At 38.3% G+C, this 19,575-nt stretch overlaps 1 protein-coding gene and 2 pseudogenes across 3 annotated transcripts; 1 reads left to right on the top strand and 2 right to left on the bottom strand.

Annotated features, from left to right (window-relative positions):
• Window positions 1-345: 345 nt before the first annotated feature.
• LOC113274882 lies at window positions 346-1,761 on the bottom strand. 3 transcript variants are annotated; one of them, XM_026524295.1, is made up of 3 exons: window positions 1,417-1,761; window positions 1,179-1,325; window positions 346-834 (listed from the first exon to the last, which is right to left on the bottom strand). In XM_026524295.1, exons 1-3 carry the CDS (start codon window positions 1,672-1,674, stop codon window positions 691-693), a joined length of 549 nt encoding a protein of 182 aa, XP_026380080.1. In that variant the 5' UTR covers window positions 1,675-1,761; the 3' UTR covers window positions 346-690. The 3 variants fall into 3 exon arrangements, 2 of the variants coding, with proteins under 2 accessions (XP_026380080.1, XP_026380079.1); XR_003323301.1 differs by having other exon boundaries at window positions 346-1,294; XM_026524294.1 differs by having other exon boundaries at window positions 346-1,325.
• A 1,708-nt stretch (window positions 1,762-3,469) lies between these two features.
• Window positions 3,470-4,580, top strand: LOC113272129 (annotated as a pseudogene).
• A 67-nt stretch (window positions 4,581-4,647) lies between these two features.
• On the bottom strand, window positions 4,648-14,699 carry LOC113272130 (annotated as a pseudogene).
• Window positions 14,700-19,575: the final 4,876 nt, after the last annotated feature.

Consider the following 19,575-nt stretch of genomic DNA (forward strand, 5'->3'; position numbering starts at 1 on the left):
TCTTCTCCAACTGTATTCCATTGATATTTGTAAAATCCAGCTTGGAATCCTTCAGGTCCAGGAGCAGACCAATTCTCCATACTTTTGAGAGTTTTTAAGACTTCATCATCAGTTGGGATAGACAGTTAAACAAAAATTCTAACCAGACCGTGTAAGTGAACCACCCAAAACCTTTGAGACACATACGCTAGACCCAACTCACCCTTAAATGGTCCCCTGCTAATTCCATGAGGACGAGTCTCATCCCTCCCACTCACAGGACGATTTTGGGGTGGTTTTATGGGCGGTCTGTCCAGAACCACCCGCATTTAAAATAACATGAATCAACAATCTAAAGTGTGTGGATTTAATATCTCTCTCAAACAATCAAAGATAGAAAACACAGATGATTCATGATCATCCGACCGAAAACAAGGACTTTACATGAGGAGAAAAATAACATCTTTCAGAACAAATACAAGATCAACCAACCGAGTCCAAGCCCAAGCCCAGTTTAACCGCTGATGTTTGCATTAACCATATGACCTTGTAGCTTCATCACATGAATAATGAGTATGCCTTGGTATTCCTTAAATTCGCATACTGTAGTACACTTGTGAAATGCGGAATATGATGATGTACTTGCATCACTCCGTCAGCCATGGGGAGTACTAACAGTTCACCATATCCAATCTAAGTCGGAATCAATCTTCAAAGATTTGAAACCGGTGTTGCATAGAAAGTAGCACGAGCAGTGTAAACCATCTTCCTTGACTCCTTTATTCTGAAATCAACTGAAGTTGTAGTTATATTTCTTCCACTCCTGGCCACACACCCCTCAATTTCAAGTTCCACCTAAAGACAAAGGATAAACATATCAAAGTTTCAAAACCCTCCAAATCTAGTCACGCATACAGTGATACTTCAATCAAAGAGGTGCGCATGTTATTGTGGATGGATGATGGATTTCCTTTCAACACTAATATTGTGGATGGATTTCCATTCAATACTAATAATTTCTACAGAAATTTGCTGTCAAAATATTGAGAAAGGATAACGAATATTGGAGATATACATAATGCTCGTAAGAGTCGCAATTTTGAGCAGATGAAATCCAGTAACCAATAAATTAAATTTTGCAATTCAAATAAGATCTCAATTAGCGGAAGGAGCAATGCAAAATTTTGTTTTAGACTTATATTTGCACTTGTTGCAGCGAGATAAGAAATGCTTAATTCCCCAAGAAACAAATCCTTGTCTTTAGCAACAAAGGTTCGAGCACAGGCCAAAGACACCAACTCTGCAATTACCCCAACTGCACCACCGTGCAAGGTACCATAAGTATTCTGCAGTAAGTTCAGCAAATCGTTGAACTTGTAGAAAGTAAACTAGATAGATTTTACAATAAAGTTAGAAGGTGCGTGACTAAGAACTTACAACTACAGATGACTTGACGGTGAAAAAACAAGCGACACGACCACGTTCTATACGGTCAATCTTGAGAAGGTCGCAGATTATATCGGAGAAGAAACCATTTTTGACAGAATAATCTGGAAGAGTAACAGTAGCTCGCTTAAGGAAAAGATAGGTGTTATAGATCCAGGAGAGATAGTTTTCAGTACTATATTCAGGAGATATAATTGACGAATACAATGATGATGATGAACTTTGTGGATTAGTCGTGGAACTAGACATAATTTGGATCTCTTTTCTGTATGAAAATCGATTCCAAATTGTTTCAAGTCAACGCCTCACAGAAATGAACCATAGAACTCAGAAAAATAAAAGCTAAATGGACTTTTCTCTTCTTTTTAATTTTTTTTTTCTCTTGTTATTTATTGCAAAATATTACACTATTTTTTATTATAGATACCCCACCAGCACTGGTTTTGTACTACATGATTTTTCTAAATTGAGTGAAAATCACAAACTTGAAGGAAACTGGTGCAGTGATCCCCAAACTACATTGGATTTTCCCATGAGTCATGGGATTTGTCACGGCCAATGTAGAACTGCTGTCAATATTAGAGTAGAGTGACAGTCAGGATTTCTATTTAGTGGGTCAAACAAAGTTTCTTTCCAAGCTTTACTTATCCGACTCTACAACACCATCACGAATTAACATCTCAATCATGCCATCCAGGTTTACCCCCTCAAAATCCTTCTCCACACCAGGAATTGCATCTCTAATTTCATTCCATACTTCTTCAGCCCCATCTCTTGCTAACAAATCAGGACCATAAATGTCATTAAAATATATAAGTTCAACCCCACCCTTGTGGAGGAGTTGAAAGCTCAAGTAACTTGTGCTTACTACAACGCCATTAAACTCATCCTCAGTCTTATCCCTTTTTGTTACACTTATAATATTTCCAAGCTGGAAAAAATCATTGTCCCAAATTCTAAACCCTAATAACCCCCTAAAACCTCTAAAGCATGGGGAATTTGATATTTACCTTTTGATTCAGATTCAGATAACTTGCGAAAAACTGGTTGAACAGGGAATGTAATCCTTCTACCTTCTCCGTTGAAACTTGCAACTTTAATATCATCCCATACTTTTTCTGTTAAATTTCTTATTAACAACGTAAAACCATTCATATCAATGAAACTCATAGTATCAACCCCACCCTTGTCGAGGAGATCAAGAGTCAAGTAACCTTGTTTTCGTACAAAGCCTTCATATACAACTCCATTCTCATTCTTTTTTGTCACGCTTATAGCATACTCAGACTGGATATCCTTCTCAAATAACTTACAAAGACCTGGTTCAACATGGAGTGAAATCCTTGCATCTTCTCCATCAAAACTTGAACACGTTATTTGTTTCCATACATTTTCCGCCAAGTTTCTTATTAACAACGTAATACTATTCACTTCATTGTAATCTATAATTTCATCCCACCCTTGTGGAGGAGTTGAAAACATAAGTGAAATTTGTTTACTACTAGCCCTTCCAACACAACTCCACTCTAATTCTTTGTTGTAACTCTTACAAAATTCCCAACCTGGAATGAATTCTTCAAAGAACTTTTAAACCCTAACAAATCTCCTAATAACCTTAAAGCATGAGGTGTTTATACTCCTAAGCTAAAGCGCACCACCGCACACGGCTCATCACATGAAGGAGCCTATTCTGATGGGATTTTGGACCGCTTGATATGTCAAGTGACTCGAGAACAAACCCGATCCTGATCCAATAAAGTTCCGCTGAGTTCGTAGTTGTTTCCTAAACAAACGCTTTCATATATTTCCAATCATTTTTGTTAGAGTCCAAGTTTAGCAAACTGCCGCTAATAAAGAAAACCCTAAATATTATTATTTCTTTGCTAGGGCCTGACATAATTGTTCATAACCGGGTTAGGGTATTGAGCAGAGCTATAGTGATTTGATTTGTCAGAATAAGATGGATTCAGAGGAGGACGATATGTATGATAATAATGATCATGAAGACTACTTTGAGTAGAATGATGCAGGAGATTCTAATTCCATGGATAACCATGATGCAGAAGATGATCCTGAAGAGGATACGCAGCAGCCTGAGGGAAAAAATTATACTGTTATGAATGAGGACCATATACGTGACCGTCAGCAAGAAGATATTTCATCGGTATGTAATGTTTTTTTAGTTTCAAGAGCTTCGGCCATTACCCTACTTGTCCACTTTAATTGGCGTGTCACTGATGTACATGATGAATGGTTTGCTAATGAAGAAAAGGTACGTAAGGCTGTCGGCTTATTCGAGAAGCCCGTTGTTGCTAAAATCGTTGGTAAAAAGAAACGGAAATTTACTTGCGGAATATGTTTTGCTGCGCATTGGTCTAAACAGATGTTTTCTACTGCTAGTTGCAATCATCTCTTTTGTAGGTCGTGCTGGAAAGGATACATCAATACATCGATTAACGATGGACCTGGGTGTTTAACGTTGCGATGTCCTGATCGGTCTTGTAATGCTGCTGTAAGTGAAGACAATGGTAAATGCATTGGTTTGTGAAGTAAGTAAAGAAAAATATTCTCGGTTCCTTTGCAGGTCTTATGTTGAAGTTAGTAAGAATATTAAGTGGTGCCCTGCTCCGGGTTGTAGTTGCCGCCATTCAATTGCAGTGGGTAGTGAAAACTGTGATGTTACTTGCAAATGCACTTATAGCTTTTGCTGGAGTATCGAGGAAGCACACCGACCAGTTGACTGTAGAGCTATAGCACAATGGAATTTGAAGAACAGTAATGAGTCTGAAAACTTACTTGGATATTAGCTAATTCCAAGCCTTGTCCGAAATGCCAACGCCCGATTGAGAAAAATCATGGTTGCATGCACATGTCGTGCTCAAAGCCTTGCAGACACCAGTTTTGCTGGCTTTGCCTTGGTCCGTGCGGTCAGAGCATGGAACCAAAACAGGTGGTAACTATAGCTGCAATCAATATAACAAGGCAATGCAAGAGGGCGCATATGATGAGGAGAAAAACAAAAGAGATACGGCAAAAAAATACATAGAGAATATGCTCATTACTACGAACGATGGGCCATTAACCATAAGTCAATGGTTCAGGCGGCTGAAGATTTGAAGAAGATGCAATCATGGGTTTCTCAGCTTTGGTTAGCTCATTTTCTAACCTCTTGTGTCTCTCTTTCAATTTTTATAGTTTTTGTTTTCTCGATTGGAAAAGTTGTTATTGGTTATTATATTGCAAAGCAAAAAACAAATACATTACAAGCCAAAGGCAAGCTGTTGACAACAGCACTCCAGTTTCAATATACCCATCGATATCAAAGCATATAGTGCACGTGACAGCACCACGACCTGCAGGAGGAATTCCATGTAAATAGAACGTACCCAACAAGTTATTGTCATCGATTCTAGCTCTGTCACCCTCATACACCCGAAACTCAAAACCACTTTGTCCTTTGACGCTAGTACGGAAGTTGTGACACACCTTCTTGTTCGGAATGGTGCTGTTCCTAGGCATTACCACTGTCATATAAGCTCCAACTACCCCAATACCTAGAGAGAAAGGGGTGACATCCAACAACACCAAATCCTTCACCTTCTCGTTAAATTTGCCACTCAAAATAGAAGCATGCACTGCTGCACCATATGCCACAGCTTCATCAGGGTCGATGCTCTTGCAGAGTTCCTTCCCATTAAAGAAATCTTGCAATAAAGCCTGAACTTTTGGAATTCTGGTGGACCCACCAACAGGTTTCGTGGACGCTGGTCTTGTCCATCTCTGAATCCTCCAAACACCTCTTAACAGGTTTCATACAGTTATTGAACAAATCCTTGTTCAAGTCTTCAAATTCAGCGCGAGTGATGGATGCATGAAAATCGACACCTTCACATAAAGAATCGATCTCCATGGTTGTCCGTGTAGTAGTTGAGAGGGTCCTTTTTGACCTCTCACATGAAGTCCTCAACCTCCTAAGAGCACTTGGATTTTCACTAATGTCCTTGTTGTGCTTTCTCTTGAATTCTTGAACAAAATGATCGACCATTCTGTTATCGAAATCCTCTCCTCCAAGATGGGTATCTCCGGCTGTAGCCTTGACTTCAAAGACACCCTCGGCAATGGTGAGTAGTGAAACATCTAAAGTACCACCACCAAGATCAAAGACAAGAACATTTTTTTCACCAGTTGCCTTTTTATCAAGACCATAAGCAATCGCGGCCGCCGTTGGTTCATTGATGATTCTCATTACATTAAGGCCAGCAAAGGCCCCAGCATCCCTAGTCGCTTGACGCTGTGAATTGTTAAGGTAAGCAGGGACTGTAACAACAGCATCTTTGACACTCGAACCAAGATAAGTCTCGGCAATTTGGCGCATCTTTGTGAGAATCATGGATGAGACTTGCTCAGCTGAAAATTGTTTCGGCTTTCCGTTGTAATTGACTTGAATCATGGGTTTCTCACCTTTGCCAATGACCTTGAAGGGCCATACCTTCATATCACTTTGAAGGGTGCTATCGCTGATTTTCCTACCAATTAAGCGTTTCACATCTACAGAACAGAAACCAGAATCAGAAAGCACAAAACTAGTAACAAATAATAACAAAGTGATGGTTAAAGTCAGATATAATTTTTTGATGCACACTAATTGATGAAGATGTTGATCGAAAAGCTTACCGAAAACAGTATTGATGGGATTCATAGAAACTTGATTTTTAGCGGCATCACCAATCAAACGTTCGTTTCCACTAAAAGCAACGTAGGAAGGAGTTGTACGATTTCCTTGATCATTAGCAATGATCTCAACACGGTCATGTTGCCATACACCAACACAAGAATATGTCGTTCCTAAATCTATTCCTATTGCCGCACCTCCTGCTATTCTTCCATCCATTAAAACATAAACTCAAAGATGCTGAGAGGAAGAAAAACTCGACTTTTTTTGTTGTAAAAAGAATAAAAAGATTACACGTTACTGAACATACCAGCCATGCAACCAAGAGAAAAACTCAACTGAAACTTGCTGGAAAAGATGTGTGTAAATATATAGTAGTTTTTTTTAAGACTAAATTTAGAATGCTATTAATGTTTCCTTATAAAATCAGTTTGTGCGTACGTCCTAGAAAATTTAAAATGCTGTAGACGTTTCCTTTTCTAGTATTTTTTCACCATTATAGATTTGTCCGATGATTATGCCCGACTTCTCGTGTTCGGGGCTTGTATAGCATTGTTATTTTTTTTTCTGGGCCTTGGACATGTTGTCTATTTGGGCTTTGGTTCTGTTTTTTTTGTTAAAAGAACACAACCATATAAAAAGAATCCTGATTTTGGGCATACTGAAATCTTACTAGGCATACTGCATAAAGATGAAAGAGGTTGTGAAATAGAAAAATCAGATTACCCCTCAACCCAAATATTTTTAATGGCACATTTGCCCTTTACGTATTAGTGTTAGTAATATTGATTAGTGATTAAATATTTTGTTTAGTGATTAAGATAATTTTCAGAATTATAAAGGTTGTTTAGATGATTTTTTGGATCATGGTTCGGTGAAACAGGTTGAGGTTCGGCTCACATCTATGAGCCGAATCTATCAATTGATGAACGGTTCGGTTCACTGAATCTGTTTACTGCATGCGCCGAACCTATAATTTTCAATTCCAACCCTTTTGCTAGACACTAGTTCGGCTTATATGAAAGTTTCATAGTAAGCCGAACAACATCCTGAATAGCTCGGAAAAAGAATAGTTACTGGTTCGACTTATATTTCGAAAATCGTATAAGCCGAACATCAATTTGTTATTTTTGGGTTAAAATATTGTTATTGGTTCGGCACATATTGAGAATATCGTAATAGCCGAACCTCGTAAATGTGCTAGGTTCGGCACATATTATGATTATCGAATACGCCGAACCCCTATGCATCTCTATCTGTGACTAGGTTCGGCATGAAATTTCATGAAATTTCATGCCGAACTGTTCATATACACTTACAGGAAGCTTTTGTGAAGAACAGTTCGGCTAAAAACGCAACTCAATTTTGAGCCGAACCCAACACTGTAACCGTCATTTAATCGATGAAAAACAACAAATAGGAGATTGGGTTTGTAAAACTTGCTTTCTTATCCTCATTTCCGGAGTTGGAGATGCAATTGGTTCCATTTCTGGTTCAATTGGTGGTTGATTTTCAGTTTCTACACCTTCATCTTCAATTGGTTCTTCTTCTTCTATTGATGGATTAGAAGAAGATTTGGTTTTCCTAGTCCCTGCTTTTCTTTGTACGAGTCATTATGTGGTTGAGTTTAATCGACGATCAAATTTTTACGAATCGACAATTAATCACGATGATGATTTTTTTTCGTAGGAGGGGAAAGAGTTCGGCTAGAGGAGGAGGAAGAAGAAGAGATGGTAAGGGAAACTGATTTTGATTTTTTAGAAAACTGATTTTAGATTTTTGTATTAAGGGTATATAGGTAATTTAACTACCCATAGGATACCCCTTATAAGGTCACCCAAGATGGGATTATTGTTTTGTATGCCTAGAAAGATTTAGGTATGCCCAAAATCAGGGTTCTATAAAAATGCACTCTACATGATTGGAATTGCCTATATGTATACTGAAAAATTCTTCAATGGCGCTGAAGCCACACTGTCCACCATATACCAAAAGTATCATTTGTTATAGAAAATATGATGGTTGCATTTCTTTCTATTCCATTGCACAGATGTAGAAGTATCAGAAGGAAGCAAAGCCTTAGCATTGCCATCAAATTCTAATGCCATTAGACCTATATATGCACGAAATATTCTTGTGAATATTTTTTTGAATTTCTTTCACCATCACCTAACCACTGTCCCTTAGACCTAGCATGTCATTTTCTGGCTAGGTTGAGAGAAGCAACTTTGTGTTTATTTATTCTGAAAACCTGTCTTCAGCCAACTATCATCCTGAGGTAATTAGAGTGCTTATAAATCTCATTAAGGCTGTCCTTGAGATTCTCTAACCTATCCACTTAAGATTGTAATAACCCAAAATTTACTTTCCCCATTTCTCAATGAAAAATCCTTGTCCTTCAAACTTTTTGCGTAAATAAGACTGGGTCTTCCATAGAGTTAAATATCCCACTAAACCGACTTGGGACCAAGGAAAAGAGTGATGCTGTATGTTTTTTTTTTTTTTTTCCAAAGTGATGGGAAAAGTTTAGCATTCCAAAGATAACCCCCGGTGTGTAGGATATTATTATGATGGACGTTGTATTCCTTACCGAAGATAGAGGGGACTATTCCTTGGGGAAGTGGATGCAGCCTGTACAATGACTAAACTTGCAAAATGAGAGGTGGAGAACTTTAACAAAATGCACGCAATATAAAATTGCTTACCTACATGCACGATTACTCTAAATACTAAATAGACATTGACCCCGAGTGTCGGTTCTCCCATAAGTTGGAAAAAAAAAAAACTAGTGACAAAATCCCTAGATGAACAAACTAGTGATAAGAAAAAACCGATCATATTATTTCTACCAAATAAAAACCGTTTCAAATAAAACTGGGACAAAAACCCCAAGTCAAATGATAATGAGCAAATTTAACTTTTTTTATTTTAAAAAAACCCAAATGTACCCTTTTATCTTTTCTTCTTCTCTGATTTCTTCTTTCTTCCGTCTCCTTCTCCCACCACCTTCATCACCAGCAGCAACAATGGATCTCCACGAGAAGAACGACGCTGATTCAAGAGATGAAGAATTCGAGAGACGTTTTATCTCAATCATTAGTTCATTCATTTCCCTAAAACTGAGAAAAGAAAGAGAAAGCAGCAGCCGCTGCTGTTAAATCCGAGAGACCAGATCGAGACGCTGATTGAGAAATTGAGAAGGAAATAAGATTTGAGATGATGTTCATAGAGCGTAGAGAGGAAGTATCAGCAAAAAAATGTTGCTAGAATTTATTGAGATCGAGAAACAATGAAGAAATTAGGGTTTATGTTCTGATGCTGAGCTGTGGCTGCATTTGATTTAAGAATACAGATAAAGACAGATGGAGAGTTGGGTTTGGTGCTGTTTAAGAAGACCTGTTGCTATTAATCTCAGAGATGAAGAAGAAATTGATGAAATCAGGGTTTCGATTTGAATCTCCAAACGAAGAACATGAAAGGAATTGGGTCTGTCGATAAGAGCAGAATCAAACAAGAAATTGGTGATGTTAATCTCAGAAGACCTGTTAGGTTTGGTGAACAAGTTGTTGCTGGTTGGCCTTCTTGGCTTAGTGTTGTTGCTCGTGAAGCTGTTCATGGTTGGATTCCTCTTCCTGCTGAAAGTTTCGAGAAATTGGAAATGGTAAGGGTTTCTTCTTCTTCTTTTGTTATTTTGCTACGATTTTTTACTGTTCTTGAATTTCTCATTTCTGGTCTAATTTGTGTCGTTATACATCGGAATATTGAAGTGGATTAGTACGTCGACAAGGTATTTTTGTATTTGTTCATGTGCTGCAATTATGTGAATACTGCAATTTTCTGACTGTATCTTTACATTGGACAAGGTACATACAGCAGTGTTTTCTGAGCACGAGAGCTTGCAACTGGGAGGATGCTTTCCTTAAAGAAAGTTCGGTTCGATAACTTTGAGCCAGAAAGTGTGAGATTTATGTCGCGGGAAATAATGATTCTCCGCAAACTGGAGGGACTAATTACTTCTAGACTGTCAACTAGTGTATATCTTGTTTTCGAGTACACGGAACATGATATTGCTGGTTTATCATCTTGTCCTGACATCAAGTTCAGTGAATCACAGGTTCGTATATATGGAACTCTGGATGTGTGTTCTAGTATTCGGGAATTACCAACGGTAAAGGGTTTGATTTTTTCATGTTGTGTAGGTTAAATTCTATATGCATCAACTACTATCTGGCCTTGAACACTGTCATTGAAGAGGTATAATGCACAGAGATATCAAGGGATCCAACCTTCTTGTTAGTGTTGATGGATCTCTGAAGATAGCTGATTTTGGCCTGGCAAATTTTGTTAGTGTCGGGCACATTCAACCATTAACTAGTCGAGTTGTTACTTTATGGTATCGTCCTCCTGAACTTTTGCTTGGATCCACCAGTTATGGTCAATCTGTTGAGCTATGGAGTTTTGGTTGTTTATTCTGTTGATATGCTGTGTGTTTGACTCAAAGGGTTCAGGTTGCTGATGTGGTTGATTGGGTCTATGGTGTTGAATACCAACTCACAGATGGAAGGAAATGGAGTATTATAGGAGCAGTTGTTGTTGCTTAAATAAAAGGGTTGCAGGAAGTGGTTTTAGGCTGATCTCGGAAGCCGAGGAAGGACATAATTTGCTGGAGAAGGCAGTAAAAAAGTGCAGCAGAAGTTACAGGAAAGTATGAGAGGCAGTGCTGCTGTTGTTGCAACAGAAGTGCAATGCAGGGAAAGAGGTTCAGGTGATGGCAGTGATTGCAGGTCAGCTGAATGAGTTGGCGTTGCTGCAATGTAGAGAAGGAATGAAGCTGGTGATATGCTGTTGTTGTAGAGAATGTGCAAGAAGTCGAGCTGAATTTGCAGAGAAGCTTATGTTGTAAGCAGTGGTAATGGCAGTTACAACATTGATCTGTGATTGGGGTTTTGTCGCATACTGTTCAGGCCAGAGTATAAGGAGAAACGAGGGTTTCCGCTACAGATTAGTGAAATTCAGTGAAGGAGCTGGACATGGGAAGAGTTAAGAGCTCTCTGAGCTGAGATGCAAGATGGATGGTTTGATTTGGGTTTAGCTAATTAACGAAAGGATCAACAAGAGAGTAGATGCATGTGCAGTGACTGGTGCAGGTGGTGTTAGCTCAAGTGCATAATTGTGCAGTTGCAGCATTGGTGGTGACTGAGCTAGCCATGTTACAGGTGGTTGTGGTCATGATAACTAGATAAAGATGGTGATGTGTTGGGGTTGCTTGCAATTGAGATTTTGAGTATAAGACTGGGCCATGAAAGAAGAAAACAAGGTCGTGTGCTGGTGGAATTGTAAACAAAAGTGCAAGGCAGGGAAGCTAATATGATGCTGGTGAAATTTTTGCTGGTGTCTGAGCATCAAGGAAGCAATATTGTTGTTACGGAGCTGTTGTAAGGCAACAAGACTCTGCAATGTAATGAAGGTGTTGCGGGTAAGAACTGATGGTGCTGATGAGTTCGTGCTGAAGAGAATAGAAGATTGCGGTTGCGGATGTTGCACCTAAAAGACAGAGAAGTTGGTTTGTTGGTGGCAATGGATTGAAGAGGATATGGAGCAATAATGCACATTTGCACCTGAACTGAAGGGAGATGCCGCTATTGCCGAGAGAAAATGAAGTTGCAGGAACTGAAATGGCAACTGTTAGTGTGATGAAACCAATTATGAATTCATCTTATTTATGATGAAACCAAAATCGGTTTCATCGTATTTCAACGATGTATTTCTATCCATGAACATGTATAATACCTCTTATAATTCTTCTTGCGGGTGAATTCTCACGAAACCAAGATGAAACCAAAATCGGTTTTCATCGTATTTATGATGAAACCAAAATCGGTTTTCATCGGTTTTCATCGGAGGCGGCGGCGGCGGTGGTGGTCAGAGGTGGCGACGGCGGCGGTTGTCGGCGGTGTTGGTGGTGGGCGACGGCGGAGGTGGTCGACGGTGGTGGTTGGCGGCGGTGGTCGGCGGCGGCGGTGGTCGACGGTGCTGGTTGGCGGCGGTGGTCGGTGGTGCTGGTTGGCGGCGGTGGTCGGCGGAGGTGGTTGGCGGCGGTGGTGCAATGGTAGTTGGCGGCAGTGGTGGCGGCGGCGGTGGTGGGTGACGACGGTGGTGGTCGGCGGTGGCGCTGTTGCTGGTGGTTTGTTGTTGGTGGTGGTGATAGTTTTGTTTTTGTTGGGGTGATTTAAATACTAGAAGGGTAATTTAGACAGTTTATGATATTTGGGGTTTTTGTATCACTTTTGTTTGGATGGATTTTTTGTGATGGGTTATAACCGCGGAGATATATCTTAATTTAGACGACCAAAAAGCTACAGATGGACCTGTTACGTCATTTAAACAAGCTACAGATTATTTTCATAGAGTAATTGACGTTTGCTTAGTATGGAACGATGGGTGGATATTCCTGTAACTATTAATAGAAGGTCACAAAGTGTGACAAAGTGCGAAGGTTAACTGCAAAACAACGACAGCCGAGATAGAAAAAGAAAAAAAACAAAAACAAAAACATTATAAGCCAAAGGCAAGTTGTTGACAACAACACTCCAGTTCCAACTTACAGTAGACAAAGAAACCCCCTCAAAGAGATTTGTAGCTAAACTTTTGTTATGATAGAATTGCACAAGTTTTTTAACTCAGCCACCTTGTCACTGATGTCAGCTATGGCGGCTTCCTTACTGCTATTGCTATTCAACCACTGGTTTGTTTGATGCAGTGCACGCTCGATCTCCTTTTTATCATTCACGGCTAGCTTTTTTCCTAGTTTACCGATTGTGATCCTCGTGTCGTCTATGTACTCCACCAAAGAATCCTTCAATTCCGCTTTCTTCTTGAATTCTTCATCATCTAGTTTGTATTTCTCAGCCTCTCGAATCAACCTCTCAATCTCATCCTTCGGCAACCTCCCCTTGTTGTTTGTAATTGTGATCATACTTTTCTTCCCTGTTTTATTTTCCTGTGCGTACACATTCAATATACCGTTTGCATCGATATCAAAGCATATAGTGCACGTGACAGCACCACGAGCTGCATGAGGAATTCCTCTTAAATAGAACGTACCCAGCAAGTTATTGTCACTGTTTTTAGCTCTCTCACCCTCGTACACCGGAAACACAAAACCAGTTTGTTCTTTGACGCAAGTACGGAAGTTGTAAAACACCTTCTTGTTCGGAATGGTGCTGTTCCTCGGCATTACCACTCTCATATGACCTCCATTTAACCCAATACCAAGAGAAAGGGGGGTAACATCCAATAACACCAAGTCCTTCAGCTTCTCATTACCGTCGCCACTCAAAATAGAAGCATGCACTGCTGCACCATATGCCACAGCTTCATCAGGGTCGATGCTCTTGCAGAGTTCCTTCCCATTAAATAAATCTTGCAATAGAGCCTGAACTTTTGGAATTCTGGTGGACCCACCAACGAGGACAATTTCGTGGATGCAGCTCTTGTCCATCTCAGAATCCGCCAAACACTTCTTAACGGGTTCCATACACTCATTGAACAAATCCTTGTTCAAGTCTTCAAATTCAGCGCGAGTGATGGATGCATGAAAATCGACACCTTCACATAAAGAATCAATCTCCATGGTTGTCCGAGTAGTAGTTGAGAGGGTCCTTTTTGACCTCTCACATGAAGTCCTCAACCTCCTAAGAGCACTTGGATTTTCACTAATGTCCTTGTTGTGCTTTCTCTTGAATTCTTGAACAAAATGATCGACCATTCTGTTATCGAAATCCTCTCCTCCAAGATGGGTATCTCCTGCTGTAGCCTTGACTTGAAAGACACCCTCGGCAATGGTGAGTAGTGAAACATCTAAAGTACCACCACCAAGATCAAAGATGAGAACATTTTTTTCACCGGTTGCCTTTTTATCAAGACCATAAGCAATTGCTGCCGCTGTTGGTTCATTGATGATTCTCATTACATTAAGGCCAGCAATGGTCCCAGCATCTCTAGTCGCTTGACGCTGTGAATCGTTAAAGTAAGCAGGGACCGTGACAACAGCATCTTTAACACTTGAACCAAGATAAGTCTCGGCAATTTGGCGCATCTTTGTGAGAATCATGGATGAGACTTCTTCAGCTGAAAATTGTTTCGGCTTTCCCTTTAAATTGACTTCAATCATGGGTTTCTCACCTTTTCCAATGACCTTGAAGGGCCATACCTTCATATCACTTTGAACGGTGTCATCGCTGATTTTCCTACCAATTAAGCGTTTCACATCTACAGAACAGAAACCAGAATCAGAAAGCACAAAACTAGCAATGCATAATAACAAAGTCAGATATAAATTATTGATGCACACTAATTAATAAAGGTGTTGATCGAAAATCTTACCGAAAACAGTATTGATGGGATTCATAGAAACTTGATTTTTAGCGGCATCACCAGTCAAACGTTCGTTTCCACTAAAAGCAACGTAGGAAGGAGTTGTACGATTTCCTTGATCATTAGCAATGATCTGAACACGGTCATGTTGCCATACACCAACACAAGAATATGTCGTACCTAAATCTATTCCTATTGCTGCACCTCCTGCTATTCTTCCAGCCATTTGTAATAAATATACCCAAAACAAAAACTCAAAGATGCTGCAAAGAAGAAAAACTCAACTTTTTTTTTTCTTTTTTGGATCGCCGAAACTATATGAAGAAGGAAAAAAGAATAAGAAAGATCACACGTCGCTGGACATGCAACCAAGAGAAAAACTCAACTTTGAAACTTGCTAGAAAAGATGTGTGTGCATATATAGGTTTCGGTGATATTAAATTTAGAATGCTACTGATGTTTCCTTGTAAAATCAGCTTGCGCGTCCTAAAACTTTGAATGCTATTGATGTTTCCTTTTCTTACCAAGTTACCATTATAGATTACGTTTTCTGGGCCTAGGACATGTTGTCTATTTTTGGGCTTTGGTTCTGTTTTTGTCAAAAGCACAGACCCACGTAATATGCACTTTACATGATTTTACCCTGAAAAATGAAACCCGTTCTGAGGTATACTCAAATGTTTTGAGGCATGCGAAACCATTACCTTATCTAGGGTGGGTTTACGAGGGGTGTCCTAGTAGTGGGTAGATTATTTAGTTACCCTTAAATTACTTAAATACCCTTTACCAAAATTTAAAACATAAACCTAAACTAACCAAAATCCAAAATCATTTTTATTCTTAGCCTAATTTGATCATCATTGATCAAATCATTTTGATTTTATTTTTCGTTGGTAATCAATTGTTGATTCATAAATTTCGATCATTGATTAAAACCACAAGTATAAATGAGTCATGTGAATCATTGCGCAAAGATATTTAGCTTCAAATACGCACATTGGAACCCAGATCTTTGTTTTTCGTTTTTTTTTTTTATGTTTCAGAAGAACAGTTCGGCGGATAATTCCATGAAAATGATAGCCAAACTTCACTATGTTAAAAGCCACACTTAGTTCGGCTGTTCAATTTTTTATTCGAATCAGCCAGATCTAAATTCTTCAGTTACAGAGTGAAGTTCGACTGATAACTTGTCAGACGAACCTAAATTCGTCAGTTACAGAGTGAAGTTCGGCTGATAACTTGTCACCCAAACCTATGTTTTTCGAAAATATACTTAGGTTCGGCGGACAAGTTATTAGCTGAACCTCTGGGTATTCTTCATATACGAAGAACACCCTAGGTTCGGCTGATAACTTGTCACCTAACCTAGGTATATTTTGGAAAAACATAGGTTCGACTGACAAGTTATCAGGCAAACCATTTATCTAGTCAGTAAACCTGGGTTGTAAAATTTCAATTTTTTCGACAAATTCAACTTTTAAAAAAGGACATTAAACCTCGTTTAGAAGTCTACCTTCGTATTAACAACCTTAAAATCTCAAAAGCTTATTTTTCTATTCTTCTTTGACAAACCCTAACCTAACTATCTCTCAAATAAAAAGCATATTAGAAATTAAGACTATATAATCATTGATATTAACCACTAATAATTAACATTAATTACTAATCATCAATATTAGATTCTATTCCCTACGTCCCTATTATATAGGAAGAATATTGGATTTTTCTAGTCCCACTGAATAGGCGTAATTCCAATTCGAAGAAGATTTTTGACATACATACCCTTATTTATGTTGTATAGGAAATTGTAGTGAGAATAATACAAAGGGTAAAAACATGAAAATTAAAAAACAAAAAAATTCGTAGTTGAAGAGATTCACCTTCTTCACCTATATATTAGGGACGGAGGGAGTAATTATTGTCATTAACACTAATAAAGTAAGGCCATTATTGTCATGATAAAAATATGATGGATAAATGATTATTGATTTACCACATAGTGACTATACTTTGTCATTTTCTTGTATGTCTTAAAATATTTTTTTCCCAAAAAGGAGGCGAACCTTTTATATTAATATAGTTTCATGGTGTTACAAGTCTGCTTTGAGATTTCAACCATTACATAGTATTCAAACACAACATTCTCAAAATTTAAACTACCACTATCCACACTCAAGACTGTCCACAATCGTAGGATTTCCACCATTACAAAGAAAGAAAGACTAGAAAGATTGAGTATATATGAGAGATTTTGGGTGTTGTCTGGCTCAGATCCGCTCACTAGGGAGAAGATCTGAGCCGGCATAGATGCTTAGTTTTGATGGGTTGATCTTATCGCAGAAAAAGGAAAGAAATGAATTCTTTTATTTATTTTGATGGCCATTAAAAATGCACAGATTCCAAAAATAAATAAATTAAGTATGCCTCAAAACAGGATTCTGAAAAATTCTTCAATGGAGCTCATTTCACGTTGCCCACCATATAACTAAATGTATCATTTTATAGGGAGTATGATAGTTGCCTTTCTTTCTCCCTTTTGTTATAGGGAGGGGGTTGTTGGATTAAGGGAGTGGAAAAATCGGAGTTAACTCATCGTATACATTCGAGTCGAACATTTTTACTGAGCCGGACAAATTTACCCTCGAATATTTCTTTTAAAACCTTAAAGAAGAAACCCTAGAAATTCTTTCTCAAATCATCCGAAAACTTTGTCGGTATGTTCGAACATAGTTTTTCCATCTAGGTATTTCATCACAGTTCTAATTGATTTCATTCTATTAATTTGTATAATACCTTTGCTTAGTTTTATCACCAACCTGATGACAAGCTAACTGTGTTGTACTATATCATAGATTGAGTGATGAAGAAAAAGCGCTACAATATGAAGTTTTCATAGTAATAAAAACAAAACCTCATCTACAATCAATAAACCAAATTAAGTCTGAAACTTGTTAGGATTCTTTTTTTCCTCGTTTACTGAAATATTAGTTTCTCGTTGTCCACAATGAACGAGATTGTTAAGTTGGCATCCTGAATTTTCAGAAGTTCTCGTTTTCTTTAGATAGCGTGAAATATTGGATGCTCGATTTCCAAGGCAAACGAGAATCAGGAAAATGGTTTTTGGGGAATATGGAACACTGTTTTAGTATGGTCGCAGTTTTGATAGTCATCTTAGTTTCTTAGAAGTGGAGGCGACTTGTAAGGCTTTCAACCATTAATCAAAAGGAAAAATGCATACTCTTAAAGATTGAATACTAAGTTTAAAGCACACAACTTGGTACATTGGCTTCATTTATATTTTCAATATTATTATTATTGCAGCTAGCTTGTGGCCACTTTGCAAGCTTATTCCAAGAGACCTGTGTCCTCCTAACTGGATGTTAGGAACTTCTTATGGAACTGCCAGCAAGAATCAAAATTTCTTATTGAAAATATGTAAGGATTTCCTTTTGTCGGTCTACGTTTTATTCAAGAGAAAGAACAATAAAAAATTTGTAGACTGACCAACAATGAAACATCCAAGCAAGAAGTTGATATCGCAAATTTCCGAAACTGAGTTTACTGAGGAAGTACCGGAAACCATGCAGTTTCTTGATTAAAAAAACTAACAAAATCGATATTATTACTCAACATCTCTATCTACCTGCTCACTGATTTATTCAATTTATTTATAATGCTTCATGTGTACTGTGAATTCTTCTCGTCATCTTGCATTTTAGATGAACTTGATTGTACTCACGTACGTATAGGTTGGCTGGCCTTCTATATTCCATTGGCCAAGTGTGTATGCCTGCAAACAGAGACACAAATATACTGCCCACTCACAAGGAAAATGTGGCGTCTATGCCTTCTTAACATTCAAATTAAGTGTGATTTTACTAAGAGTATAACACTAAACAATCAAAACTGGAAGAAGAAAAATGGAAACTGAAGCATTATGATTCACCTGCAACACCATCGATGAAATGGCAGTGTATATTGCATTTTCACCTTCTCTATGGCTATAATGAAATGTTGCGTTTCACTTCCTATTGTCTTGTAGAGAAATGTGGATTTCATGTTCCAAATTGTGAACGTGAATGCTTCGTTTCTCTTCTACTGGTACCAAATAACTGAGGTTTTACAGACATATTTTTTCTTATTATACTTACATAAAAATAAGAGAGAATCATGCTATAATCGATTGGGTTCTTGGGAGTCTATATTTCCAGCAAAGTCAGGTACATAGATTGAAAAAATGTTTGGTTTGATTCTCTTTGCTTTGAATAGTTAAATGTTGAGAGTTCAGCGTCATCTTTCCCGACATTCAAAATCTCTAATAAATTTACCAGTCATGAAGATATAGCTTCGGTGATAAAGTGTCAAAATCCTGATGATTTTCCATTAGATGAACCATAGATGAGACTGAGTTTTAGGGCTTAATTTACGAGTATTTTTGGTCATTGATAGTGATAACTTATTGAGTATCATCATGAATCAGTGGGTTAGTACGAGTAACAAGTGAATAGACTTTAAAGGATATTTTGGTCCTGAAAATAGTAGAATATAACTCATACTGGATCAGTGAGTTGACTGCGAGTTTTCCACTCCCTTGATCCAAAAACCTCCTCCCTATAACAAAAGTGTTCTTTCTATCCCATTCCACTTCCACATATGTAGAAAGTATCAAAAGTAAAGCTTGAGCATAGCCACCAAATTTTGATGCCACAATTAGACCTAGTATCACAAGTATCATTACTCTTGTGCAATTTCTTTAAACTTATTTCACCCCGTCTCTTTCCAGCCAACTCACCTAGAGGTAAAATACTCGTCTCTTTAAAGACTGTCCATTAGATTCTACAGTCCGGTGCCTATCCACTTCAGTTCAGCTTGTAATTAATAACCCAAAATTCTCTATCCGGGACCGAACTGAACTCCCCTTATTGTAATATAGGTGGACCCGAACCAATTTTCACCTCATAAAGTTCGTATGAAATCTTTAACTATGCGATTTATGACTTACAACTGTCTCACATGCCTGACAAGCGGAAGTAGAAGAGTGTCATGATTGTGATTTTGAGTCCTTGACGAGACTATTTGTTGTTTCTGGACGATGACCAAAA

This window comes from Papaver somniferum, chromosome 4 (assembly GCF_003573695.1).
Source record: "Papaver somniferum cultivar HN1 chromosome 4, ASM357369v1, whole genome shotgun sequence".
Classification (NCBI taxonomy): Eukaryota; Viridiplantae; Streptophyta; class Magnoliopsida; order Ranunculales; family Papaveraceae; genus Papaver; species Papaver somniferum.